Source organism: Callorhinus ursinus, unplaced genomic scaffold (genome assembly GCF_003265705.2).
Source record: "Callorhinus ursinus isolate GAN/ISIS: 27379988/994484 unplaced genomic scaffold, GSC_fseal_2.0 scaffold3, whole genome shotgun sequence".
Classification (NCBI taxonomy): domain Eukaryota; kingdom Metazoa; phylum Chordata; class Mammalia; order Carnivora; family Otariidae; genus Callorhinus; species Callorhinus ursinus.
The window spans coordinates 54,967,835-54,992,653 of NW_027397065.1; the positions used below are offsets into that span (position 1 = coordinate 54,967,835).

General features: G+C 38.0%; 2 protein-coding genes across 8 annotated transcripts in view; both read right to left on the minus strand.

The window, feature by feature from the left end:
- ITGA1 (integrin subunit alpha 1) overlaps positions 1 to 24,819 on the minus strand; it is a 168,464-nt gene that overhangs the window by 138,646 nt on the left and 4,999 nt on the right. For 6 of the 7 annotated variants that reach the window (XR_012377588.1, XR_012377587.1, XR_012377586.1 and 3 more), the window contains exon 1: positions 3,356 to 3,467. The exons of the other annotated variant lie outside the window; for it this stretch is intronic. Coding sequence is in view for 3 of the 6 variants with exons in the window: in XM_073890925.1 (XP_073747026.1) it covers positions 3,356 to 3,428 (73 nt within the window). In the remaining 3 variants the exon portion in view is untranslated. Of the gene's footprint in view, positions 1 to 3,355; positions 3,468 to 24,819 lie in introns of those variants that run through there. 7 annotated transcript variants of the gene reach the window in all.
- Positions 16,076 to 18,021, minus strand: PELO (pelota mRNA surveillance and ribosome rescue factor). The gene is made up of 2 exons (XM_025867301.2): positions 16,979 to 18,021; positions 16,076 to 16,689 (listed from the first exon to the last, which is right to left on the minus strand). The coding sequence occupies exons 1-2, from the start codon at positions 17,702 to 17,704 to the stop codon at positions 16,258 to 16,260; spliced, it is 1,158 nt and encodes a 385-aa protein (XP_025723086.1). The 5' UTR covers positions 17,705 to 18,021; the 3' UTR covers positions 16,076 to 16,257.

Consider the following 24,819-nt stretch of genomic DNA (forward strand, 5'->3'; position numbering starts at 1 on the left):
AAGATTAGTATCTTACTAGGTTTGAATCAGACTAAATGTTTAATGGAAAAAATTCCAACATGATCTGTTAGTGGGTAGTATTTAAAACTTTAGAATGTGTTAGCTTTGAGAGAGATTATAAACTGTTCTAAACTGATCCCAAACTGACACAAGTTTATCACCCAAGCACTTATTTTTTTTTAAAGATTTTATTTATTTATTTATTTAGAGAGAGAAAGAGCTCATGAGCTGGGTGTAGGGGCAGAGGGAGAGGGAGAAAGAGAATCTCAAGCAGACACTACATTGAGCACAGAGCCCCACGCAGGGGCATGACCCTGAGATCACGACCTGAGCCAAAATCAAGAGTTGGACATTTAACCCACCGAGCCACCCAGGTGCCCCTCACCTCAAGTACTTCTTCTTTTTGCTTTTAGGGTGCCAATTCCATCCAGAGAAAGGAATCTAGCTGCTAGGTGACATTACTTGAAAACATTACTTTGCTGTGCAAAAGCATGAAATCATGGAACACTACATCAAAAACTAATGATGTAATGTATGGTGATTAACATAACATAATAGAATAAAATTAAAAAAAAAAGAAAACATTACATTGAAGAAAACCCCCATCTGCTGTAGCCAGTGATAATACAGATATTTACTACTATTATTTTTTCCTGTGATTCAGAATAAATGTGAGAAGACCTGTGAGCAAGTAAATATTTTTCAGAAATATGGAGTATTACAAAAGAGCTTTGCTATCTCTCCAGGAGTGTTACACCTTTAAGACTCTAGTTGGTGATATATATACAAGGCAATAGGTTCTGAGACTTGCTCCTCCACTCTGAGCACGGCCACATGGTCCTTTCTTGCTCCATAACAAGGACCTTGGTCCCTAAGAGAAGAATGGCAGGGTGGCTGATGATGATGAACTCTTTTCAGCTCTTAATTGCTTACCTAATTCATGGAACAGTTCATTCAATAGCTCCCCCTCTCCTGCCCCCATTCTCTACCCCTCCCTATGAATGACAGTTTCTTTTTTTTTTTTTTTAAGATTTTATTTATTTATTTATTTGACAGAGAGAGACATAGCGAGAGAGGGAACACAAGCAGAGGGACCAGTAGAGGGAGAAGCAGGCTTCCTGACGAGCAGGGAGCCTGATGTGGACCCCAGGACCCTGGGATCATGACCTGAGCTGAAGGCAGATGCTTAACGACTGAGCCACCCAGGCACCCCTGAATGATGTTTCTAGTCTGTTTATGTGGGGTGGGAGGCAACATGAAAATTTTATGCCATGGTTCAAGAAAAATTCTTTTATATTAATAGAAACAAACACTAACTTCATGGTTTAAGCTCCCACCTAAGAGTGGCTGATATATTTCACTGTCTGTAAGACGTCATTAATTTTGGCTGGCAGATTGATTTCTTTTTGGAACTGAAATTGTGCTCAGTGTTCACAGATATTTATTGAATCCCAGGGAGATAAATTTTAGATATACCATATAAAACAGGTAAAATGTCTTAAACATTTGCTCTGGACCAAGCATTATAAAAAGTGTCAATAATCTCACTTAATTTTCAAAAATCCCTATTAGGTTGGCACTTAATTTGCAGGTGAGGAAACTGAAGTCAGTCACTGAAGTAGTCAGTATTAGAGATATTAAACTTTGGAGCTTTTATCCTTAACCACTGCCTAATACTGTCTCCCTACATATATACACAATTTGTTCCCGTTTTTACAAAGTTTTTGTGAGTTAGTATCTGTTTAGTGATAAATTTTAAGCTAAACCTCCTTAATTTGTGAAGAGTTTAAGCCCATTTGTAATTAGTAATTTTATTTTGTAGGAGAACCTCACATTATCAGATTGTGGACATGGGACCTCTGGACAACCCATCTGTTATTCCTGTCCCCTAGAGATTGTTCTCAGAAGCTCTGGTTGAGTTTTAAGTCCAGGGGCTGTCTGGGATGGCAATTTAATCAGCTGCATTGTCATACACAGATAATTTCTGTAGCACAGGTTTGACAGTGGCTTCCTCTCTCCCTGAGCCTCCTCATCATCCAAAATATTCCATTATTATTTACATTATCAAAGCTACTTTCTGTTGTTTGCAACTGACTTAGAAATAGTAAGAGAACTGTGGTTTGTTTATAACTTATGCATGGCTGGAATCCCCAGATAAAGAAAGCTGAGCAGTTGAGGAATGATATTCAAATAATTAATAGGTACCATAGGAATTAAGGTGAAAATCAAAGAGGAAAATACAACACATTGTTTAACCTAAGAATTAACATAAATTTAACTTGATTGGGAGTTTAATGATGGGCCATGCCTGATATAGAACCAGCCTTAGCATCATGGGGCTGTGTGAGTTTCTGTGTTTCCTGCAGATTGAGCCAGGACTACCTAGTTGGGTGGTTAGTGTTCTCTGTGTGTGCATAGTGGTCACCTGGAGGAGTTACTATTCCGGGCATGAACTTCAAAAGTGTAATGTGCTCTTCTGTTTTCCTCTTCTTTATTGGCTTATAACAGTTATAAGAGTGAGTTTTTCACCTCCATTATTTACGCAATGAGGTAGGACATGAATATGTATCTGAATATGAAGAAATGAAAATGTTATAAATGCCAAGCATGGTCTGGCTAAGCCATCTCTCGCTGAAGGTAACTCTGGAGGGAGTGGGTCCACTTTTTCTGGTTTTAACACCTCTTTGGCAGATGGTAGGAATTTATGATAGGAAAGGACATGAAGTATTTCTTTTGCATAATACCTCCACAGTTGATCTGGTGCCCAGGTGGTAAATATGGTAAAAAAAGATACAAAAAGAAGGAGTAATTAAACTAAGTTAAATACAGCTCTTAATAATTTTCAGGTATTTTGCTTAAATCATATCATTTATGCCTTGCAACTCTATAAGGCAAGTTTAATTATTTTTCCCATTTTGCAGGTTGAAGCTCATAAATCTAAATTTGAGGATCATAAAGATAACATGACTTACCCACAGTCATGGAGCTCATCTCTGGTAGAGTTAAGATTTTCTAGTTCAGGGTCAATGTTTTTACCACTGCTGCCTGCCATCCGAGTGAAAGAAGACATTCAGAAGGTGGCCTATACTTTGGCTCAGTTGAACAACTGATTTGATTTCATCTCAGGTCATGATCTCAGGGTCCTAGGATCGAGATCTGTGTTGGGCTCCCCACTCAGCGGGGACTCTGCTTGTCTCCCCATCCCCCTACGCCTCCCACTGCTCACTCTCTGTCTCTCAAATCAATAATCTTAAAATTAAAAAAAAAGGTAGCTCATACTTAAATACCATCTACCCAAGAGAGTCTAGCCAATTGTGATATCATCCTCTTATCAACAATTTTAGCTTTTACTCACTGTACAATATATGATCTTGCTGTCTTGGTTCTGTCTTACATAATTCTTGCAGCCCAAGATTTATATGCTCCATCCTTCAAGAAGTGGGAATCAGTTTCTCTACTTTTTTGTATCCTTCCCCATTGTACCTAGTAACATATGCACATGTAAAAAGCATCAATAAATATTCAGAAATTGGTTAACATTAGTCCTAATTGTGGATTTATTATAGCAAGTCAATACATAAAGATACAGACAAATCCCATACTGAGGCACTAAAGCTAAAGAAATAAATTCTCCTCATCAATTTTTGAAGTTGCCTTTTCAGTAGTGGAGATAATTAATCTACAATTCCACATTTTTTTCTATGCTCCATCTTTTTCTTAGCTAGGCAGCTGACTGGTATTGTGGCCACAGAACATATTAAAACCAACCGGCTTACTTAGTGATGACCTGCCATGGTTTAACCTGGCTGCAGATAAGAAACACCTGGGGAACTTTTTAAATGTACACATGCCTGGGCTTTTCTCTCAAGTATTCTGACTTAAGTGTCTTGGGGTGGAACCCAGTCAGCAGTGTGATATTAAAACTCCCTCGTTGATTTTAATGTGCAGCCTGGTTTGAGAACCACTGGGCAAATTGAAAGAACATTCCAGAATAAATAAAGACCCGTGTTTTTCTCATATCCAGTTCTTTGGGACAGCAAGCAGTTGATAGGGAAGGAAAATAACAAGGAGGAAAGTGTCAGGACTATGCAACTTAGCATGCCATTGGGATGTCGCAAATGATTAAAAAATATCTGTAAACTTCAAAATTTTTGTGCACCTATTGAAAAAGTGTCTTAAACAACTGTTTCTCCCCTAATGTTCAAGTTTAAAGGCCCCAACAACTTTGAAAATATGGGAGTATTTGGCAAAGCATTCCAAATAAATGACCCTCAGCTCTGGAATTTGCTCCTAGCAGGCTGCTCTCTTTAGCAGTCAGCCAAACCCAAAATTTGGCAGCTTTTGGAATATGGTGAAAAATAGATTCTTTTTAAACCTGAGAATCACTGAAGATTTATTTTGCTGGAAAGATACAACTTTTAAAAATAACAAGCAGTTATTGCTACTGTACCAAGTAGAATCAGAGATTTGCAAGAGCAACTATGAAATCAAGGGCCACTCATCTTTTCCTCATTCTATTGATGAAAAAACAGAGGCTCAAAAGAATGAAGTGATTTCCTCAAGTCACACAACCTAATGGTAGGGCCTGGGTACATCCTGATCTCCTGACTCACAGGCCAGTTTTCATGTTTGCCCTGCCACAGCCACAGAGTCCTCTGAAAATGGCCAAATGATTTCTTCTGCTGTGATTCATTTTGGTTGTTCACAAATGCAATGTTTTTGCAAATGCTTATATATGATCTTTGGTAACTGTGGCAAATAGCATTCAAATTACGTTGTAATTTTTGGTATGTAACATCCTTTCCACAGTGTCAAGGACTACACTCTTGATTCTGACAATTAGAATTTCTAATTTATCCAGAAGAATATATGTGAACACATGCATCAAATGCAAATCTAAGAATAAATCCATAACTAACCATTATCAAAAGGTCTTGTCTTTCTCTGTATTTCCTGTCTACTCACCCCATTTCCCACTATATTTTACTGTGACTTAGGGCAAGTAGAGGAGTCAGATAAAGGTGAAGATGATTTCCAGAAAGATAAGAAAAATTCTAACACTTATTAAGCTCTCTTAAGTTCTAGGCAAGGAGTTAGGCCCAGAGTGAGAAATTTAGTATCTGAGTTTCAGTGATAACAGATTAATTTTTTTAAAAAATATATGACTACATTTAATGAGGCAGATAATTTTACCTCAGCTCTTCCCACTTCCGCAACATTCCACATGTATTCCATTTCCTTTCACTCAGTTAAGAATACCAAGAGACACAAAGGGTCAGAGAACTATTCCCAGAGTCATTCCTCCTTTTATATTGTTCTTTTCTCTCTTCTGCAGAAAATTTCCTTTCCTTCCACCATACTCCATCCGTGTTGGCCAGTTAGTGAAACATACTACTTAAGAGAGAAGTTGTTCCTTTTTATTAAGGGTGTTTCCCTGAATTTTACACTGAGGATAAAAGGCTGAAAAAAGAAAGAGGAAAGACTCTAGCAGGTCTTCCTACTGTCCAGTCTCTGGGCCTTCCCCCCGTGCCCCCCTCCCCAGACCCAAGCGAGTACCCTGTCACTTCTTTCTTGACAGCTGGCCAGCAGTCTGCTTTCCTTGCTCTGAGGTAGCTGCCATCATCCCCTCTCTTTTGGACTTCCTCTCTTCCAAGAATGGCTATGGAGTAGGACATAATGTCCCATGCTCTCCCTCTCACCATCTCCTTTGCTGTCCTTTCTGGATTAACTGTTTTGCTGTTAGTCATGACAGAGGAACAGGAGAAAACAAAAACGTGGAAAATATAAAGGTTCCAGAATCTCAAAGTCATTTCAGTCATGGTCCCTGATCCGTACCTCTCATTCCACTTGTGCCTTTTCCACTCAGTTTTGAGGGTAGGAGGTGATGTAATCTCCTTTCTCCATGATGTTTTTTCCTAGGTTTGTTGACTCTTTACTGTAAATATTTAAACATCTAGAGAGCTTAGGGATTACAGTGACCACTACATAGAAGAAAAAGGTACCAAATAAACTTCAGGGGCTTCAAAAGGTAAATGTCCTCAGTTCTCTTTGCCTTACCTCTCTGGAAAACAATGGAAGATCAATGTGGGTTTCTGGAATTGACCAGTTTAGCTCTGATAGCACCTCCTCAGTGAAGCCAGTCTGAATTAAGAGCACCATCTGAGCTCCTACATTCTATTACATTTTTCTTTAATTATTATTTTATTAACATACAATGTTTTATTTGTTTCAGGGGTACAGGTCTGTGATTCATTAGTCTTACACAATACACAGTGCTCACCAAAACACATACTTTCCCCAATGTCCATCACACAGTTACCCCATCTCTCCCAACCCCCTCCACTCCAGCAACCCTCAGTTTGTTTCCTGAGATTTAGAGTCTCTTATGGTTTGTCTCTCTCCCTGGTTTCTTCTTGTTTCATTTTTTCCTCTCTTCCCCTATAATCCTCTGCCTTGTTTCTCAAATTCCACATATCAGTGAGATCATATGATAATTGTCTTTCTCTGATTGACTTATTTCACTGAGCATAATACCGTCTAGTTCCATCCATGTCGTTGCAAATGGTAAGATTTCATTTTTTGATGGCTGCATAATATTCCTGTGTGTGTGTGTGTGTGTGTGTGTGTGTGTGTGTGTGTGTGTGTGTGTGTACACCACATCTTCTTTATCCATTCATCTGTTGATGGACATCTTGGCTCTTTCTATAGTTTGGCTATTGTGGACATTGCTGCTATAAACACTGGGTTGCAGGTGTCCCTTAAGATTACTACATTTGTATCTTTGGGGTAAATACCCAGTAGGGCAATTGCTGGGTCATATGGTAGCTCTATTTTCAACTTTTTGAGGAACCTCCATACTGTTTTCTGGAGTGGCTGCACCAGCTTGCATTCCCACCAACAGTGTAGGAGGGTTCCCCTTTCTCCGCATCCTCGCCAACATCTGTCGTTTCCTGATTTGCTTAATTTTAGCCATTCTGACTAGTGTGAGGTGGTACCTCATTGTGGTTTTGATTTGGATTTCCCTGATGCCAAGTGATGTGGAGCACTTTTTCAAGTGTCGGTTGGCCATTTTGATGTCTTCTTTGCAGAAATGTCTGTTCATGTCTTCTGCCCATTTCTTAACTGGATTATTTGTTCCTTGGGTGTTGAATTTGTTAAGTTCTTTATAGATTTTAGATACTAGTCCTTTATCTGATATGTCATTTGCAAATATCTTCTCCTATTCTGTTGGTTGTCTTTTGGTTTTGTTGACTGTTTCCTTTGCTGTGCAAAAGCTTTTTATCTTGGTGAAGTCCTAATAATTCATTTTTGCCCTTGCTTCCCTTGCCTTTGGTGATGTGTATTCTACCACATTTCTTATTCCTGCACCAATTGCCGTGCTATGATAGCTTGTTTACTGTCTGTTCCCCATCCTAGACTGGCTTTCTCTGTAAGAAAGGGACTGCAATCTTTTCTACTCACCTTATATTGCTGGGGGCTGGCAAAGTGCCTGGCACATAGTAGGTACTTAGTAAATGGTTGTCAGAAGAATGAAATGCTTCTCAGAAGAAGAAAGGTAGGAGGAAGGATCTTTTTCTAGGAGAAGATAAATACTCCTCCAAGGAATGAACAACTGAAATTCAAAGCTAAGTTTGGGTCTCAGTGATGCTGCTGAAAGAGAAACTGCTTTGCCACAAGATAAATTATTTGGTAAAGGAGGGTTTAAAGCATTCTAAGATCCTAATTTGTTCCTTGTTTCTCAAACCTAACCATCTCCCAATATGCATGGGTGACAAGAAAATGGGTAAGAAATTCGAACAGGATGGATCAAACAGGAATGTGGACCCTATGAAAAATTCCTATTCATGTGACTTTGAACAAGTTATCAACCCTCTCTGGGCCTCAAGTTTACATCTATATCATGAAATGAGTAGGCCAGATGACATATAAGGTTCCTTACATCACTAACCTTTCATGATTCTAAATGATTCACAGGCATGTATGGCAATATATTTTCAATCTCCCTCTCCTCCACCTCAAACCCCTCCCCCTAGAAAAAAGTGACTCCTACCATTGTCAACAGTACACTTGCAGAGGAAGAAAAAACTATAAATTATGGTCCCAGGATCAATGAGGTGAAATAAAAGATTAAAATATGTTTTATATTCACAGAGCAATTTTTCATAACAGTGTCAAACAAAAAGTTCTTGTCAATGTTTACTCTAGGACTTGATGAAAAATTCCAGACATAAAACTTCTGGAACATAGACTTGAACTCACAGGACCTCCCATCTCTGTCTGATAAATTTACAACTAAAATCTATCAGAGTTTTTTCCTTAATGAGAATTTATCTTTCAACAATTACTTCTGTTTTATTATTGAGATCTTATGGTTTAGTAAAACTCTGGCTATCTGGAACTGTCATTCTAGGTATGACAGATAGCTAAAGATTTTTTAATATCTATCTTTTAATAATTTTGGAAGAAAGTACTTTTGAAAGACATATTTCCTTGATTTTTTAACAGAATACACTGAATGTAATTCAATCTTTTCCTCAATATGAACATCAGTTACTATAATACAGTAATGTCCTCAGACCCCAGTGAAATAGTCTCAGCCCTAGACTTTCTTCTTTTGAACCTCTGTCAGCTTGGCCACTTGTGATCATCTCTCTTGATATTTAATTTGCTGATGAAAGGGAGGGAAAAAATTCTTAATTCATTTTTACATACCCAAGAGTAGCATAGTTCCTGCTACTTACAACACTTTAGTAAATATGTGTTTGGTGAAATAATGCATGAATTAGCATAGGTTTAATTTTTTTTTTTAAAGAAGCTTGCTAAAACTGGGTGTGAAATAATAATAGAGGCTAACTAAAGGCTTGAGGGGATTGGTTTAATACATAGTCTTGCAACAGTTTCCATCCGCTTTCTAATTCTCATATTCTAGATAGAATCCCATAGGTTTGAGCTCCTGAGACTTATATAGAGATGAAAAATAATAGTGGTAGGTAAATAACTTATAAAATGATTGCTTAAAATTTGGCTGATTATATAAAATTCAGTGTTATTGAATAATTCTTCTATTTCTAGGCACATGTGATCCACTCCAAACAGAAAACTAAGGAATGAACTGGCATTCCTACATTTTTTAGATTATAGCTTGAGTAGGCACATCATCACACCCACTAGCTATGTGATTTGGGGCAAATGATTTAAACTCTTCTAATTTGTTTTCATATCTGAAGAGAGTAATGACAAAATCTTTCTCGCAGGACTCTTCAAAGAATTAAATAATTCATTCTAAAGTACTTTACCATAGATCTGGCCCTCAATAAGTATGTAGTTACTTATACTGTGATATGTTGTCCATTCCCGGATTTGGGACAGTGGAGCCAACCCTGTGCATGGCCAGGAACTGTTGTCTGCAAAGACATTTTTCTCTTGTGCTTACAGCTTGCCAGATTGTGCTCTGCCTCAGTCTTGGGTGTTCTGAACCAAATGTGGCACCCTACACTGAAATAAGCTCTAAGTCCTCTAACTCCCTTTCAATATGGAAAACAGGCACATTTCCATTATACTAGTATTCTAAATGATGGGATTTTAAGGTGGGGAATGTTAAGGGCTGAAGAAAGGAACTTAAAAGAAGGCAGTACTCCAAGTCCCCACAATTTATCATAAATGTCACAAACTTTAGTGACTGGCACCTGGAAATTAAGACCTTTCCCATATTGATGCTGCTTATTACAGAATTAAAATATTCACTGTCAAGAGCAAAAATGATAGCCTCAATTTTGTTTGCAAATAAAGTATTGCACACAAGAGTGGATTTTCCTTGAGTAAATGCATTAGTTTCACCTCAATTTAAATGAACAAATTCACAACATCCGTTTCTTTCCCAGAGTTATCACAACAGAATATACTGACATGTTTCTTAAAATATAAAAATTAAATACTGCAATATAAATGGGTTATCTTACAAATTATTACACTCAGAAAACTATAAAGAATACTCTAAAATATGCATGAGAATACAGATGGTGATACTAAATCAAACACTCCCTAGAAAGGAAGAATTCTTGCTACATAAAGAAAAACCACAAATGAGATTTTATCATCTCTACTCCAGCTTAACAAGTATCTTTTGTCAATGCTTTTTATAGTTTTCCTAATCTAACTAGCTCCTTATTGAATTTGGTCAATTTATTTTTCATTTTTAGTGAAATTTACCTGTTACTTGATGACTACAATAAGTAACTACTCTGATTGTTCTTGCTAAATTCCAAGATCATTATTATGGATCTTACTGCCCAACATCTTAACCAACTGCATCGTTGACTTTCGAATCTTTTCTAAATAAGGCATCATTAGTACACACAAGTATTATATTCCCTCCCTTAGAAATCACTAGGACTTTTCAAAAAAAAACAAAAGGAAATCACTAGGACTTTTCAGTAACATTTCTGCGCTAAACTTCACTAAACTGCCAGTTGATCAGCAGTTCACATAATGTATTAAGAAAATCTTGACTAGCACTTGTCTAAAATACTACATCTAGAATACATAAACTGAACCTCGGCATAAACCTTAAAGATGCTGACACATCAGTATGAAGACAACCATTTAGAGGCTTTTGAAAACTTTATCTGAAGTTGTGATTCTTTTTAAGTCCTAAAATTGCTACTTGGAAACTCATTTACTGAAAAATGTGTATAAACAAAATTATGGGCTGACCAAAATCAATTTTTAAAATAAATATAAATAAAACATTGCAAAATCCATGCCACAATTGTGACACTTAAAGTTCTGCAGGGAGTGGAAGTGTGCTCAGGGAAATCAAAGATGCCACGGACAGGGAGCCCAAGAGTTAAGGGTCCAATTGCAGTAATACTGCTATAAACCTGGCCTGAATGAGACAGAACTTGCTAATAATTCCTGTCCTATGGAAATCCTGAAAAAGTCTCTTAGTAAGTTCAATTATCACACCCTACTATATCCTTTTTTTAATTGGAACGTTCATATACTAAATTTGTAAATATATATGCATATTGACTCACTTAAAACCCATATACAAAAGTAATTTGGCTTTTGCCCTCAAATTTAGAAATTTTTTTATCTTAGGAACTTTTAAAACTCAACTTCTATGTAATCAACACTTTGGCACTTTGGCTCTTATACTTGTATATCTCTAGAACATTAAAGAGCTCTGTAGGGGAAAAAAATAATTATCTGACCATATTAATTATTGAAATATAGAAATATCTCTACTTTAAAGGACTTTGGTAATGGAGTCAAGGAACATTTAAAGAGATTATCTGTTTCCCTATGCTTCTGTGCCTGGCCTTTTTTCCTAGCTTTACTAATTCTTGCTAGGCCATTTTTTTTTTCCTCTCTCTCTCTGATTTCAGGTTTACTTATATGCTGACAACTCCTGTATAATTAACCTCAGCCAACTGCTTTTTCTTGAACTTCAGGCCTGTGTGCTCAATTAACTAAGGGACCTTCTTAAATAAGGGACTGAATGAATGAATGAATTCATTCATTCATTTACCACCCCCCCCCAATATTTTGAGCATCTACTGTGTGCCAGTGTTCTTAGCATTAAGGATATAGCAATGAACCTAACATACAATAGTCTGCCCTCATGGAGTTTACATTCTAGACAGATGACAAGCAAAACAACTAAATGAAATAAGCATTATAGAGAAAACTAAGACAAAGAAGGGCTTGGAAAGAAATCTTGGAGAAGTTATCTTTTTTAAGACTGGCTTAGAAGTCACTGAGGTGAACTTTTAGCAAAAACCTCAAGAGAGTAAGTGAGCATATAGAAATCTGGTGGAAGAGCATTTCAGATGTCCTACAGGCATCCTCAGTTTTTTTGAGAGAGAGTGTTGGGTGGGGGGCAGGGAAGAGCAGAGGGAGAGAAAGAACCTTAAGCAGGCTCCATGCCCAGTATGGAGCTGGATTTGGAGCTCAGTCTCACAACCTGAGATCACGACTGAGCCAAAATCAAGAGTCGGATGCTTAAGCGACTGAGCCACCCAGATGCCCCTAGAGATTCAAAACTGAACTTAACTGTTTTTCCTTGCAAGCCAGCTTCTCTTCCTGTATTTCCTGGTTTTATTTTGTTTTGCTCTTTGAATTGTGCCATCATCTCTCCCACATTAAAAAAAAAAAAAGTCTGAGACTTACCCCTATGGTCTACTCTTTAACTCTGAACAACAATCTGCAGCCTATGTCCTTTTGATCCTCTCTTCATATTGCCTATTCCTTTTCATTCCTGTTGCAAGGATTATTGTTATTGCCCTTGTTCAAGCCAACATTGCTTTTCCCCAGGGTTTTTCTAATATGCATTCTCTTAACCAGTCTTCTTGCCTCCTCCAATTCATCCTTGATATTGCTGCACAGTTATATTTGTGAAATGCAAACATGCCATTCTCCTGCTTAAACTTTTCAGTAGTTTCTCATTATTGTCAAACCACTCTTAATTGTGGCATGGGGGGGTCTAATGTGATTAGCATACTTACCCTGCCCCTCTCCTTTTCCCAATAATCAATCTGGGGTTCTTCTCACCATTTTAGGTAAGTTTACTGGCTCCAGCTCTATCAAGTTCCTCCTAAAAGTGACCCCTTCCAACACTGTGCTCTCTTACACTTTCTACAAGTTGCTTTTGTAACAGTGATTTGTTTACATGTTTGTCTTTCCTAAACCCAGCTCAGTGCTTGAATCAAAGTAGGCACTAAAAACCAAATGGATAAAATTAAATGTATTACCCCTAATAATGGGTATAATATAAATATAGATGCCCCATTTCTAGGATCTGGACACAGGCAAAAGGTTTCTTTCTCCTCAAACACTCAGAATCACCTTAAAAACACCTATTCAACATGCAACTCAACATATTCTGATACTGAACACAAATATCCAATCTTATTTGCTTGGAAAACTATCTGATTTAAAAGCACAATACTCCTTTCCCCAGTAACAGCTTTTACTTTGGGGAACTCACATATACACCATTCATCTGTGTACTTCTATTTTTAGCAATGAAGGAAATTTCAGTTCCAGAATACATGAATTGCAGAAAATATGAATCACTTCTGTTAAATCTATTTTGAGGTTAAGAGAACTGGTCACAGGGATTAAAAAAGGAAAATAAAGTTAATGACAGAAAATAGGTAGAGATAAAGGAAAATTAGTTTTACAAAGCTACTATAGTGGCACCTGGGTGGGAAAAGATCCAACTTGTATAGAAGAGGGAAATGAAAATGAAATCCAGAATCAACAATCCAGACATAAAGCTAGCAAAATACTTAACATATAAACGGGGGAACTATTAGCAAAATAAACGATATATTTCATACCTAGAGTAAAATGAAATAATCTGTCAGCTTCTCATTTATTATACTGCAGGGGCGGGGGAGGGTAGCAAATCTTTGTTTACAAGTACCTCATGGTAAATGGACATTTTACAACATTGCCTTGAGAGGTGTTTCCATTTGTAACCAAACTGTTCCTTATTAGTTAATAGAAGTTGAATTAGACATTCATATTAATGAATTAGACTACTGAATATGATTTCCAAAGACTTATGGTTCATTTTGCTTTTTAGAGAATAGTAAAAAAAAAAAATTTTTAAATTTTATATGGTATCACTATTTTGATATTTCACCCTATACATATATGAAGATTTATACTCTTGACAATGGTACAGAATGTAACTTTTTTTTTTTAGAGGGGGATGAAGAGAGAGGGACAGAGAAAATCTTAAGCAGGCTCCATGTCCAGTGCAGGGCTCCATCTCACAACCTGAGCTGAGCCACCCGGGAACCCCAGAATATAACTTTTTAAAAATAGGAATTCTTGAAGATATTTTAAGTACTTTATAGACAAAAAAAAAAATACGCTTTTATTTCGAGAAGTTTTATAGATAGTTAAGCTGAATACTGGCCATTGAAATCAACCTTGAGACTCAAATGTTCTTCTCTATGGCTGGCAACCCCAGCCAGAGATTTTTACTGGTACAGGGAGAATAAACTATTGCCTATGTTTATCAGATTTTATTATGCATAGTAATCAACTGGAGATGTTGTTAAAACACAGACTGAAACTCAGAAGGTCCACGATTCTAGTTTCTAACAAGCTCTCAGGGTTTTGGTCCATAGTCTGCTGGTTATCCATGGACCACACTTCTGAATAGCAAGGCCTGAATCAGGGGTTCTAAGTCTTGATACCTAATGGAATCACCTGGAGAGCTATAAACAGTCATTTCTAGGGGTGAAAGGTTATTGAATCTGGGATCCAGTCTTGGTAACGAGTTTAAAAGCTCCCAAGTTCAGGCTAACAAGCAGCTAAATTTGAGAACCTATGACCTAAAATGTATTGGTCAGATTTATGGGTAGGTTTCATTTCTCCTTGTTTCTAATACAGTAGGTAGCAGAGCTAGGATTAACCGGTACTGTATAGATTATGAGAGTAATATATGCCCCAAGTCTCCAAATTCTTACTGACAATATGAGTCATTATCAATCAGGTTCTAATGTTAAGAATCTTAGCAGTTTCATTTCTATCCTTCTACCAAATGATTTAATAACATGCTTTTCATAGTATTTTAAATATCCATGGATTTATAATAAAATGACAATCTAAATTATTTTTAGGAGATAGATATGTAGAAATGTGATTTTAAAGTATATGGAAGTGTTTATTCCTTTTTTTTTTTAAGATTTTATTTATTTATTTGACAGAGAAAGACACAGCAAGAGCGGGAACACAAGCAGGGGGAGCGGGAGAGGGAGAAGCAGGCTTCCCACCAAGCAGGGAGCCCGATGCGGGGCTCGATCCCAGAACCCTAGGATCATGACTCAAGCCGAAGGCAGATGCTTAACAACCGAGCCACCCAGGCGCCCAGGAAGTATCTATTCCTAATTACAGATTAAAATAAACTCAGATTAGTTAGAAGTTTATAAAAAAATAATCCCCAGACCTGGCACTTGTCCCAGGAGAAAAGCCCAGACACAGAAAGGACAGCACAAGTTTACTTAGTATCTGTATTTGAAGTAGGTACTAATGTGTTACAAACTTAATTACCACTCTTTCTTCATAATGCCTTTCCTAATTATTTTGCTAAATTGAGGTTTGTAAAAGGTCAGGATGCAATTCATTTCAAGGATCCATCCCCAACTCTTAAAATGCACATCCAAAATACTTAATGAAAATATTTTAAACTCTCAGGTATTAGCATAAACTCCCTCATTACAGTAGAGTACTGGAGTACAAGTCAACTACCACATACTACTAATGATGTGACTTAATCAAACTTTCTGAACAGGCCTTCTCACTCCCTAAAATAGTATGTTGAGAGAGAGTCCAATAAGAATGTGCAAGCACAGACTAATGCCACATAGAAATATAAGATAGCACTACATATATCTAGGATAAGCCAAATAAATACATAAATAGTGTGGCAGTGCAAAGAAATGGAGCCCAGAGCAGGGACTACTTTTCAGCTTTAGCACTAATTAGCCACATAACAAGCAAATCACATACCTTAATTGCATTTTTAAAAAATAAAGATAACTCAAATAACTTATCTTGAGAATCCCTAGCAGATCAAAACTCTATGATCTAAAAATCACTGATGAAGCGGTCCTCCAAAGCAAGTATGATTAACTGTAAAACAAGGCGAAACAAACAAAAACCCACCAAGAGTTTACTTGTAACATGACTGATTTAACAAGTCTCTTAAGAAAAATACCATTTTAAATTTGTCTTCTAGAAAAGTCTACAAATTATTTGGCCATCACTTAAAATAGCAAATTAAAAAAAAAAGTGTAGAGGAAATGGAGGAAAGGGATCATTAAATACCGTACAAGAACACTATGCAGAATTCAAATAAACAATGTAAACTGAGGATAATAAAATATTAAACAGCTTTTCCTAAGGAAAACTTATTTCAAAGTATGACACTGGGATTTTATGATCTATCCCAAAAAATATATAAGCATTCTTATATACACAAAATGTTTTTAAGTACTGCAAATAACTCATAATTTCTACATAAATTATTCTAATTAATAAAAATGGTAGCACATGGTGATTATTTCCTTTTAATTTATTTAGTTTGAACACATGTCCTGCCAATCACAAAATACCTAGTGTGGCCAAATACATGAGAAATCCCTGTAAGAATCACAAGGTGCCTTGCAGGTTTCTGTCAGGATGCTAAGAAAATTTAACAACGGAGACACAGCTTTTATCAGTTATAAGGTTCAATCATTAATCTTCTTCAGAACTGGAATCATCCTCTTGGTCAGAGAGTTCAGGGACAGGGAAGCGGAGAATGGCAGCTACTCCAGTCAACTGACTGAGCTGTTCCCCTGATACATGAAGACTAGAGAATATCCTAACCGTGCCTGCGTTCTCTTTCACACTGTCCACCAGCTTCACATACCGGCTTCGCGTAGCGACATCCTGGTGCCTGAAAAGCTCATCGCTGATAAGCAATGTGTCAATTGCCATAGCTTCATTGGCCTTCTCCACCTGCTTGAGTCCATAAAACGCTCGGTCAGGTTCATGTTGTAACATTTTATAGAAGTCATCCAAGGCTTTTACTTCCCCAGCAGCTTTAGTGTCTGAAAGGCGGCTAGCTACAGAAGGGTCACAAAGGGCCTCTTTCAGGGAGTACTTGTGTCCAGAGGAGGCATGTACCTAGAATCATAATTATGAAAGTTAGACAAAAGAATCTCTTAGAGTACCCATTAATCAGCCTGCAGTGACCTAAAGCCAAAAGCACAAATAAGGCTTTGTATGTTTGAGGACTTAAGCAAAGTTTACTATGTAAACAGGCTATTTAACAACTCTCTTTTTATTTCATTATCTCACAATCACAGTCCAGTGAATACTTTCTCCTCTTGTACTTTTCCCGGTTCTAAAATTTAAGAGTAGTTTATACAAATCCCTCTGCCCAATCTTAATTATCCTTGGAGAAGACTTTTACCTGAAGAAACTTGGACCGGTTTTCCAGGAGCACTTTGTTGTCGGTCTTCACTGCTTGCTGAAACATGTAGTCGCAGAACTGCTCCCTCACAAATCCTGGGCTGGCCACCAGGATGCACTTCACAACATCAAAGTTTATGTGGCGCTGGATAGCCTGGACCACCTGTTCATAGAACCGCTCCAAAGCCCGGTCATGTTGAGAACAGTTGCCTTTCCGTTTTCTAGGGATGTTCACCTCCACCTTGGCCCGAGTGAGGGTCATGCTGGGAGTGACTAAGCAGATATGGGCGAGGCCTTCCTGCATCACCACAGCCGCCACATCTGCACTCCAGGCTGGGTCACAGGCCTGCTCGATGCGCTCCAGAACCACACTGTCCCACTGTTTCTTGGCCAAAGTGAACTGGCGATTGGGCTCCAGCTCAATGGTGTGGTAAGCCCCCATCTTGACATACTCATTCTCTTGGATGTTGGTCCCCTTAACCCGCAGCTGGCAGGCTTGAGAGTCAAAATCGATGGCCTCCACGCAGAGCGTGAGAGTAGTGCGGACTCGGTTGCTTCCTACGCTGCCCGTGGAGGACTCGGTCTGTACCTTGCGGATGGTGGAGGCACGCAAGCTGTCGCCCACCTGCACTAGATTGTAGGTGTGCCACATATCCTCAGGTTCTTCGGGGACTAGAGTCACCTGGCCCGCATTGTCTTTCTCAATGTCCTTTCTCACGAGCTTCATGACCTCGGCGGGGGTTCGCAGGGAGAACAAGAGGAAACGAAAAGATCCCCAGTGGGAAAGGGACAGGGAGGGGAAAGGGAGTCTAGGCCGGGAAGGGGGCGGGGTCCGGTCCCTATGGGCACTTGCCTGGCAGGAAGGAAATACTCTAGCTCCGACTCAAGCAGCCAAGGGGAACACTTACTCTAACCCTTCTTTTCTTAGTCTCCCGGCACACCACGCCAGACCCCTGGGAGGGACAATGCAGCAAACACAATCTTCTCCGACGTACCAGCCGCCAGCACAAACCCAGCGGCTGATGGAATGAGGGCGCATGCGCAGCCCGCGTCCCGCCTCTCGGCGCACGTTTTACGTCCCCAAGGAGGAGGCGGGGTTGTAGTTTGCGCGGGCGCAGGCGCGCTAAGCGCGAGGTGTGTCCGGAGTAAACCGAGAGGGAAGGGCTGGTAATCTTTGGTGGCGAGTCATTTATTTTAATGCTGAACTTGGACTTCCTAAGTTTTCTCTTCCAAACCTGTTTGTGCAGAATCTGGGGAGTATATGTGAGTGCAATTATTTTTCCAACTGCGTGACGTTGCCACTGTACACCTCTACCCCGGGTAAAACCAATTTTAAAAAACTTAACCAAAAGTAAAAGGAATTCTCAAAAGTGCAGACTTGGCCCCAAAGTTCTAAATTCAGCTTGCTTTATTCAGCACTCAAACACTGCACGCCTGTTGGAGTTTGGTATTTCCAGAAACGGTTTCAAAGAACTACTGGTCACGGTTGGTCTGGGCTCAGAGCAACGTGCCCAGCTGTTTTCTGCGCTTAGTTACCGTGTCTGCACGATCTGACTACCCAGATGTTAAAGCACTGACCCCAGAGAGAGAAGAAACTATCTGTGGAATTCACCCCTGGGTGGACCTCTCAGTTGTTTGCCCTGATGTCCTGGAAATCCCAGAATCCGAAATTGGCAGCCTCCGCTTTACGCAGCTCTGTAGCCTGTGAAATGTTAAGGTTGGGGGTTGGGTCGCAAAAATTTAGAGCGGGATCTTCATTGCCTAAGTTGAGCTGAGGATATTGGAAGTGGAGAAAATCTGATTTACTAGGACCAACCCGACTGGATGGCTACAAAATTGATTTTAAAGAAAATCCTTAAGTCACTTAGCATTTTTATGGTGGTCGGGGGTTGAGAAGTGAGGATTGCCTCTTACAATTAGTGAATATAAAAAGCCCACCAGAGTTTCCCTGAGAGTTAAGATGAGATGGAGAGGGGTGCCTGGGTGGCTCAGTGGGTTAAGCATCTGACTTCAACTCAGGTCATAATCTCTAGCGTCCTGGGATTGAGCTCCAACAGGCTCCACGCTCTGCGTCTACCGCTCCCTTTTCCCCTCCCCCTCCGCTCATGCTCATGAGCTCGATCTCTTGCTCTCTCAAATAAAATCTTAAAAAAAAAAAAAGAACAGAGGAGGTGAACAGAGTAGTCCTACCCACATATCGTCTCATTCTCTTTCTTATCTTGTATATGGCACTGAAAGGGAATCTTACCACCCGGAACTGGTGAGACCAGGATGAAAGGGAGGAATCTGATTGTGGCACAAGTCTTGATACTGATGCCTCAATTATCTTCCTCAGAGATTCTCAGGGGACACAAAAATCCCTTCCAAAGCTCTAGTGCAAATTAGAGGCATTGTTTTGTGGTTTCTCGCCCTCCTTTTCCTCTTCCTTCCACACCTTCCTCATAAAGTTTCTAACTCAGCCTGCCTTCTTCCACTTCCAAGAAAACCCAGCAACTTTGAGTAAGGAACTGATTGCATTGAAGTGTGAAGATGGCTTGCCTCTCCAAAGGACATTTCCTAACTGGGAGAGAGAAATACTTTGAGTTGCTCCTTGATCACCTTTCTAAGTAGAATTTACTTCTCTCCAAAGTCTGACAAAGATTAAAATCCACAGAATCACTGTGGCAGGCATACAGTAGGATCTTAGTAAGTGTTAAATTTTTCTTTAAGAGCTATCATTTATTGAATGTTCATCAGGTACTTTCTTATACTCTTCTAATCCTCTTCTGTAAATATTTGTTATCCTCATTTTGTAGATTAAGAAAATGAATTACAGAAAAATAAATGTATTCAAGATCACAAAACCAGCTTTTAAATTCAGACCTGCTAAGGGCGCCTGGGTGGCTCAGTTGGTTAAGCGACTGCCTTCGGCTCAGGTCATGATCCTGGAGTCCGGGGATTGAGTCCCACATCGGGCTCCCTGCTCAGCGGGGAGTCTGCTTCTCCCTCTGACCCTCTTCCCTCTCGTGCTCTCTATCTCTCATTCTCTCTCTCAAATAAATAAAATCTTAAAAAAATAAAATAAAAAATAAAAAAAATAAATTCAGACCTGCTTAACTTGGCACCCTCTCCTCTGTTCAGTGCTGCAGGCTATATTATAGATGCTCGAAATAATCTCTGCAACCACAAATTATGTGCTGTCATCCACTGCCACTTCCCCTTAATTGTCACGTTTACAAATTCAAGACCCAGAGCTTAGGAACCAAGTGAGAGCATCTGAAAGGCACCAGCACCAGTCCCTTCCTTGCTTTTAGTACTTTTAAAAATCTTTATATTCATCCATTCAACATAGTTTTCCTTCTGCCCAGCCTAGGTCATACCATTATAATCCTTGAGAAAAATCTAATATTATACTTTAGAAAAATATGCATATATTTCTACATTTAAAACCTGTGGGAAATCCACACTGACTCTTAATTCTGTGGTTCTTTTAAAAAGTTTATTTAAATTATGGGCCTAACTACTTTGGGCTGTGTTTTTATTTTGTATTTTATTTTATTTTATTTTATTTTATTTTATTTTATTTTATTTTATTTTATTTTATTGTTTAAGATGTTATTTATTTGACAGAGAGAGAGAGAGAGAGAGTACAAGCAGGCAGAGTGGCAGGCAGGGGGAGGCAGAGGGAGCAGAGGGAGGCAGAGGGAGAGAGAGAAACAAACTCTGCTGAGCAGAGAGCCCCATGTGGGGCTCGATCCCAGGACCCTGGGATCATGACCTGAGCTGAAGGCAGATGCTTAACCAACTGAGCCACCCAGGCCCCCCATTGGCTGTCTTTTTAAACATAGATGTGCTTCGGTGATTGAACATACTACAAAATTTTTCATAGAATTACTATTTGATCTGAAATGGAACTATTTTTTAGAAACTGGAGCTTACTGTTAAATGATCTGATGTTTCTCCCAGATTTTGTGTGATAACTTAATATTTCCAGACTAACTGCATTTCTATTTTGAGTTATTTAGAGTTCTCATTCCCTACTAATTAAAATCCAATTCCCTAGCATTCAAGGCCTTCATGATTTGGCCTTACAGCTTTATTTTCCACTTGCCACCCTCCAGCACCCTATATTCTACAGGAATAATCTTTGATCCCCATACATCCTGGGAACTGTCTACTTGCTGCCCTTAACTCATGCCATTCTCTTTCTTTAAAATGTCACTGCCTCTCACTCCTGTCTCCATAAATCCTACTTCTTTTTAAGCACCTGCTTAAATGTTATTTCACATTTGAAACCATTCATTATATTAATTGGAATACTTGTCTTTTCTTTCTTATTGAACTCTGAGTGGATTCATCCTTTTATTTCCCCACTGACCCTTGAAAAGTCCCTTGCACATAGTAGGCACTTATATATTGACGATAAGCTGAGTGGATCAGATGTAAAGTGTGGCAGCTATCTTAAGGCATGATATCGTTACCAGTTAGAGTTCACTTAGTAATGGTTCCTCTTATTGTAAAACTGCTGTAGTTACAGCAGTTATGTAATAGATAGCAGTATATGACATTTTCATTCTTTACCAAAATACACAAAATCATGAGAAAAAACATGATTTAGCTTTGTTACTTTAAATTATAATTTTATATTTACTTACTGGCTTTTTCAAAATAGAAACCTTTATATCAGTAACTTTATATATATTTTTTCTATTTTATTTATATTAATCTCTCTAGAATTAAAAGTTTTCAATTTGTTGTTTTTGATATAATTCCAGTCTCAAAAAAGAGAACTGGGCTAGAAGTCAAATGTCTTGGATTGTAATTTTTACCCTGTCAATTGTTTTTACTCTAACTGTTGGCAGCCCTTAGTCTCTTAGAAACTCCATTTCTTTTACTTAAGAATTGAGGGCATTGAACTCAATAATTAAAATTGTCTTAATTATAAAGATTATGCTGCAAAAATCTTTAAAAAAAGAAAAACACTACTCATAATCTCACCCTATCATATTTATTTTCAATTTTGCATAGTACCTTTTGAATTTTATTCTTCCTAAAGTCCATTGCAGTGGTAAAAGATCAATACCAAGTTTAATACTTGCATAGCAAGAGTCAGCAGACATGAGTCATGATCTTTCTAGCTAGATTATAGCAACTTTAGATAAGTCCCCTAACATCTACAAACCTGAACTTTTCATTGTAAATTGTAAATCGGATTACTTGTCCTGCCTCTCTCATTTGATAATGCTTATAAGGTTCTATTGAGATTATGATACTTTGTAAACTGTAGAGTTCTACAAACACGTGAGATAATGTGGCATATCTCTAAGAATGCCTGACCTGAAGCTAGAAATCTGGATCAGACAAAGCAAGGGGCAAGACAAGATCATAATTATTCAGCCTTAGAAAAATAACTTGTTCAGTAAAGTTGACTGATGGATAATCTTTTGGGTACCATTAATTTATATTAGTATCTCTTCTCCAGGGAAACCTTAGGTCAGCCCTAGTGCATGAGTTCATGTACCTCATTGGTGAATTGGATTACAATTCTTCTTCCTATTATAATGGTATGTTAGAAATGGTTTGTATGACAGCATCAGGGATTCTGAGCTCCTGAAGAATGGAAATCTTGTTTGAATACCCTGGGCTTAGCATGGTAAGGCTGTATAGATGTTCCTGTTTCTAGTATTTTTTTTTTTTTGCAAGACTTAACTTTCCTGCAACACATAGTTATCTTTTCCTTCCTTTGCTTAGAGCACCTTAGAGGCTCCTCCCATCATTGCTTCTTTGCTTGTCTATTGCCTTTTTCAGACTGTGAGCCTACCTTTTATTTGTCTGTGTTCATGAAACCCAGCACAGCAATTGTCATATAAACTTAGTCATTATATGAAAGGATGCATAACTGTTAGTTCTCCTTTAATGCAGAATTTTTTAACTTGTCTATCACTGGCATCTTAAAATTAGGAAAACATTCTGTTTTATAATGTTACTAAAATTTTAAAGAGAAGATTACTCTTAAGGTAAGTTTCTAAAAACTTATTTCAATTTTTCAGATAGCCGTGCTTAGATAAGAAAATGATTATTTTAAACACATCTTACTGATGAAAAGATCTTAAAATGTTGCAAATAATGTATAATGACAATTTTATTATGCCTGTTTAGAAAATGCTCTTTGCAGAATAAGCCAGAGCTCTGATTATGAATATCTAATAATAAATGCAAATCAGTTATGTGAAGAGAATGTGCTAACCTCAGGTTGTTCAAAGATGCCCATGTGCCCTCCACAAGCAAAGCTAAGTGGACAGCTGGGAGAAGTATTCAGCTAATTCAGGCAAAAGGAGAAAAGGAAAAGTTTTTGTTTTTTTACAGAGATCTACTGTTTGGATAAAACAATATTAATGTTTTTGCACATAAAGTGAATTCTTAATACCAACCAGTGCATATATTTTAATCTCCTTTTAAGACTTAGTTGACTTTTTAATTTTCCTTGAAGACTTTAGATAAAAATTAGGTCCCTTCATATGTGTATAGCCCTAGCACTAGTCACCATTTATGACAGAAATTTAGGGTTTGCCAAAACTAGTCATTGATCCTGTGCAACTAGAACATTTTTGATTACTTTATTGTCACATTTCTCCTGAGGCAGAATATTCAGACGAAGCTCATTCTTGGGATTTGGTGAGGCTGCTGATGACAGAGGAGCAATTATCCCCTGCATCATATAGAAAAAAACTAAGGAGAGGGACAAGGTTCATATCGTTGTATCCATAAAGAATGCCATTTATATTCAGGAGTATGTTTGAAATTTTATGATGCAGTTTTTAAAAATACAAAGAAATGTGATAGAAAATTACTGTAGATTTACTGTATGTTTGTAATTTTCAGATGTACATTTTCCCACCTTTCAACATCTCTAACAGTCTAATAATTATAATTGGATTGGCAGCACTTTTTTTCTTTGTAGTGAATAAAATAATGATGCATTATTCAATTGATGGTATCTTTCATTCAATCAGATATAAATATGGGGGTGTGTGTATATATATGTGTATATACATATATATATATATTCCAGGTGAGGATACAGTTAGAAGAGACAATCTGATCTCTTAAGTATTTATGAGTTTGTCTTTTGTCTATCTTTTGAGATTCATTCAATAACAAATTTTCAAGTGCCTATTATTCTTAGATGCTAAGGATAATAAACTCTACCCTCACAGAGCATATAGCAAGCTGGGAAGACAGACAGATATTTAATTAACCATATCATGTGGTATAGTATAGAAACAAAGATGCTAGAGGCTTACATGTTTCTGGGGAAGGAGGACCAATGGGTTTCTTGGAAATGACGTTCATGTGGGGACTTGAGGGTAAGCAAGCAGTGCGAGCAACTGCTTATGCAAAGGCCTGGAGACCTCAGAGGAGCTGGCACAACAGAAGAGCTAACAGAAACTCAGTAATCTTGACAGGAATATATTCAGCTCATTTACATCTCTTGCTACTCTTCTGTACTTGCTTTGAGAGTGAATACAATTCTCCAGTCACGGACCACTCTGGATAGGCAACGTATTTTGATTTTAGCATTGTGGCAACAATTCCAAATATCTTTCATCTCAATTTTTAACATGAATTCAAATACATTAGTTTGTGTTTCATACAACAGAAGGATTGTGTAGGTAAAGAATAGCACTTTGATCCCTAATTTTCTGAATATGTTTTAAACACGAGCTAGCTACTTTACAAAATATTTTAAGGGGCATATGAAAATCCAGCAAGTTCTAAACCTAATGGGAAGTTTCTTGGGTTGGAGGTGGAAGAACATAGGCAGAGGAGCATCCATCTAAGGAAGTAAAATCGACAGTTATA

Excerpts from the sequence above, each read along its gene's own strand:
- PELO (XM_025867301.2), bottom strand. The coding sequence starts at position 17,704 with ATGAAGCTCGTGAGAAAGGACATTGAGAAAGACAATGCGGGCCAGGTG. Across the intron at positions 16,690-16,978 it reads ACCGGTCCAAGTTTCTTCAG|GTACATGCCTCCTCTGGACA; the intron begins GTAAAAGTCTTC and ends TTATGATTCTAG.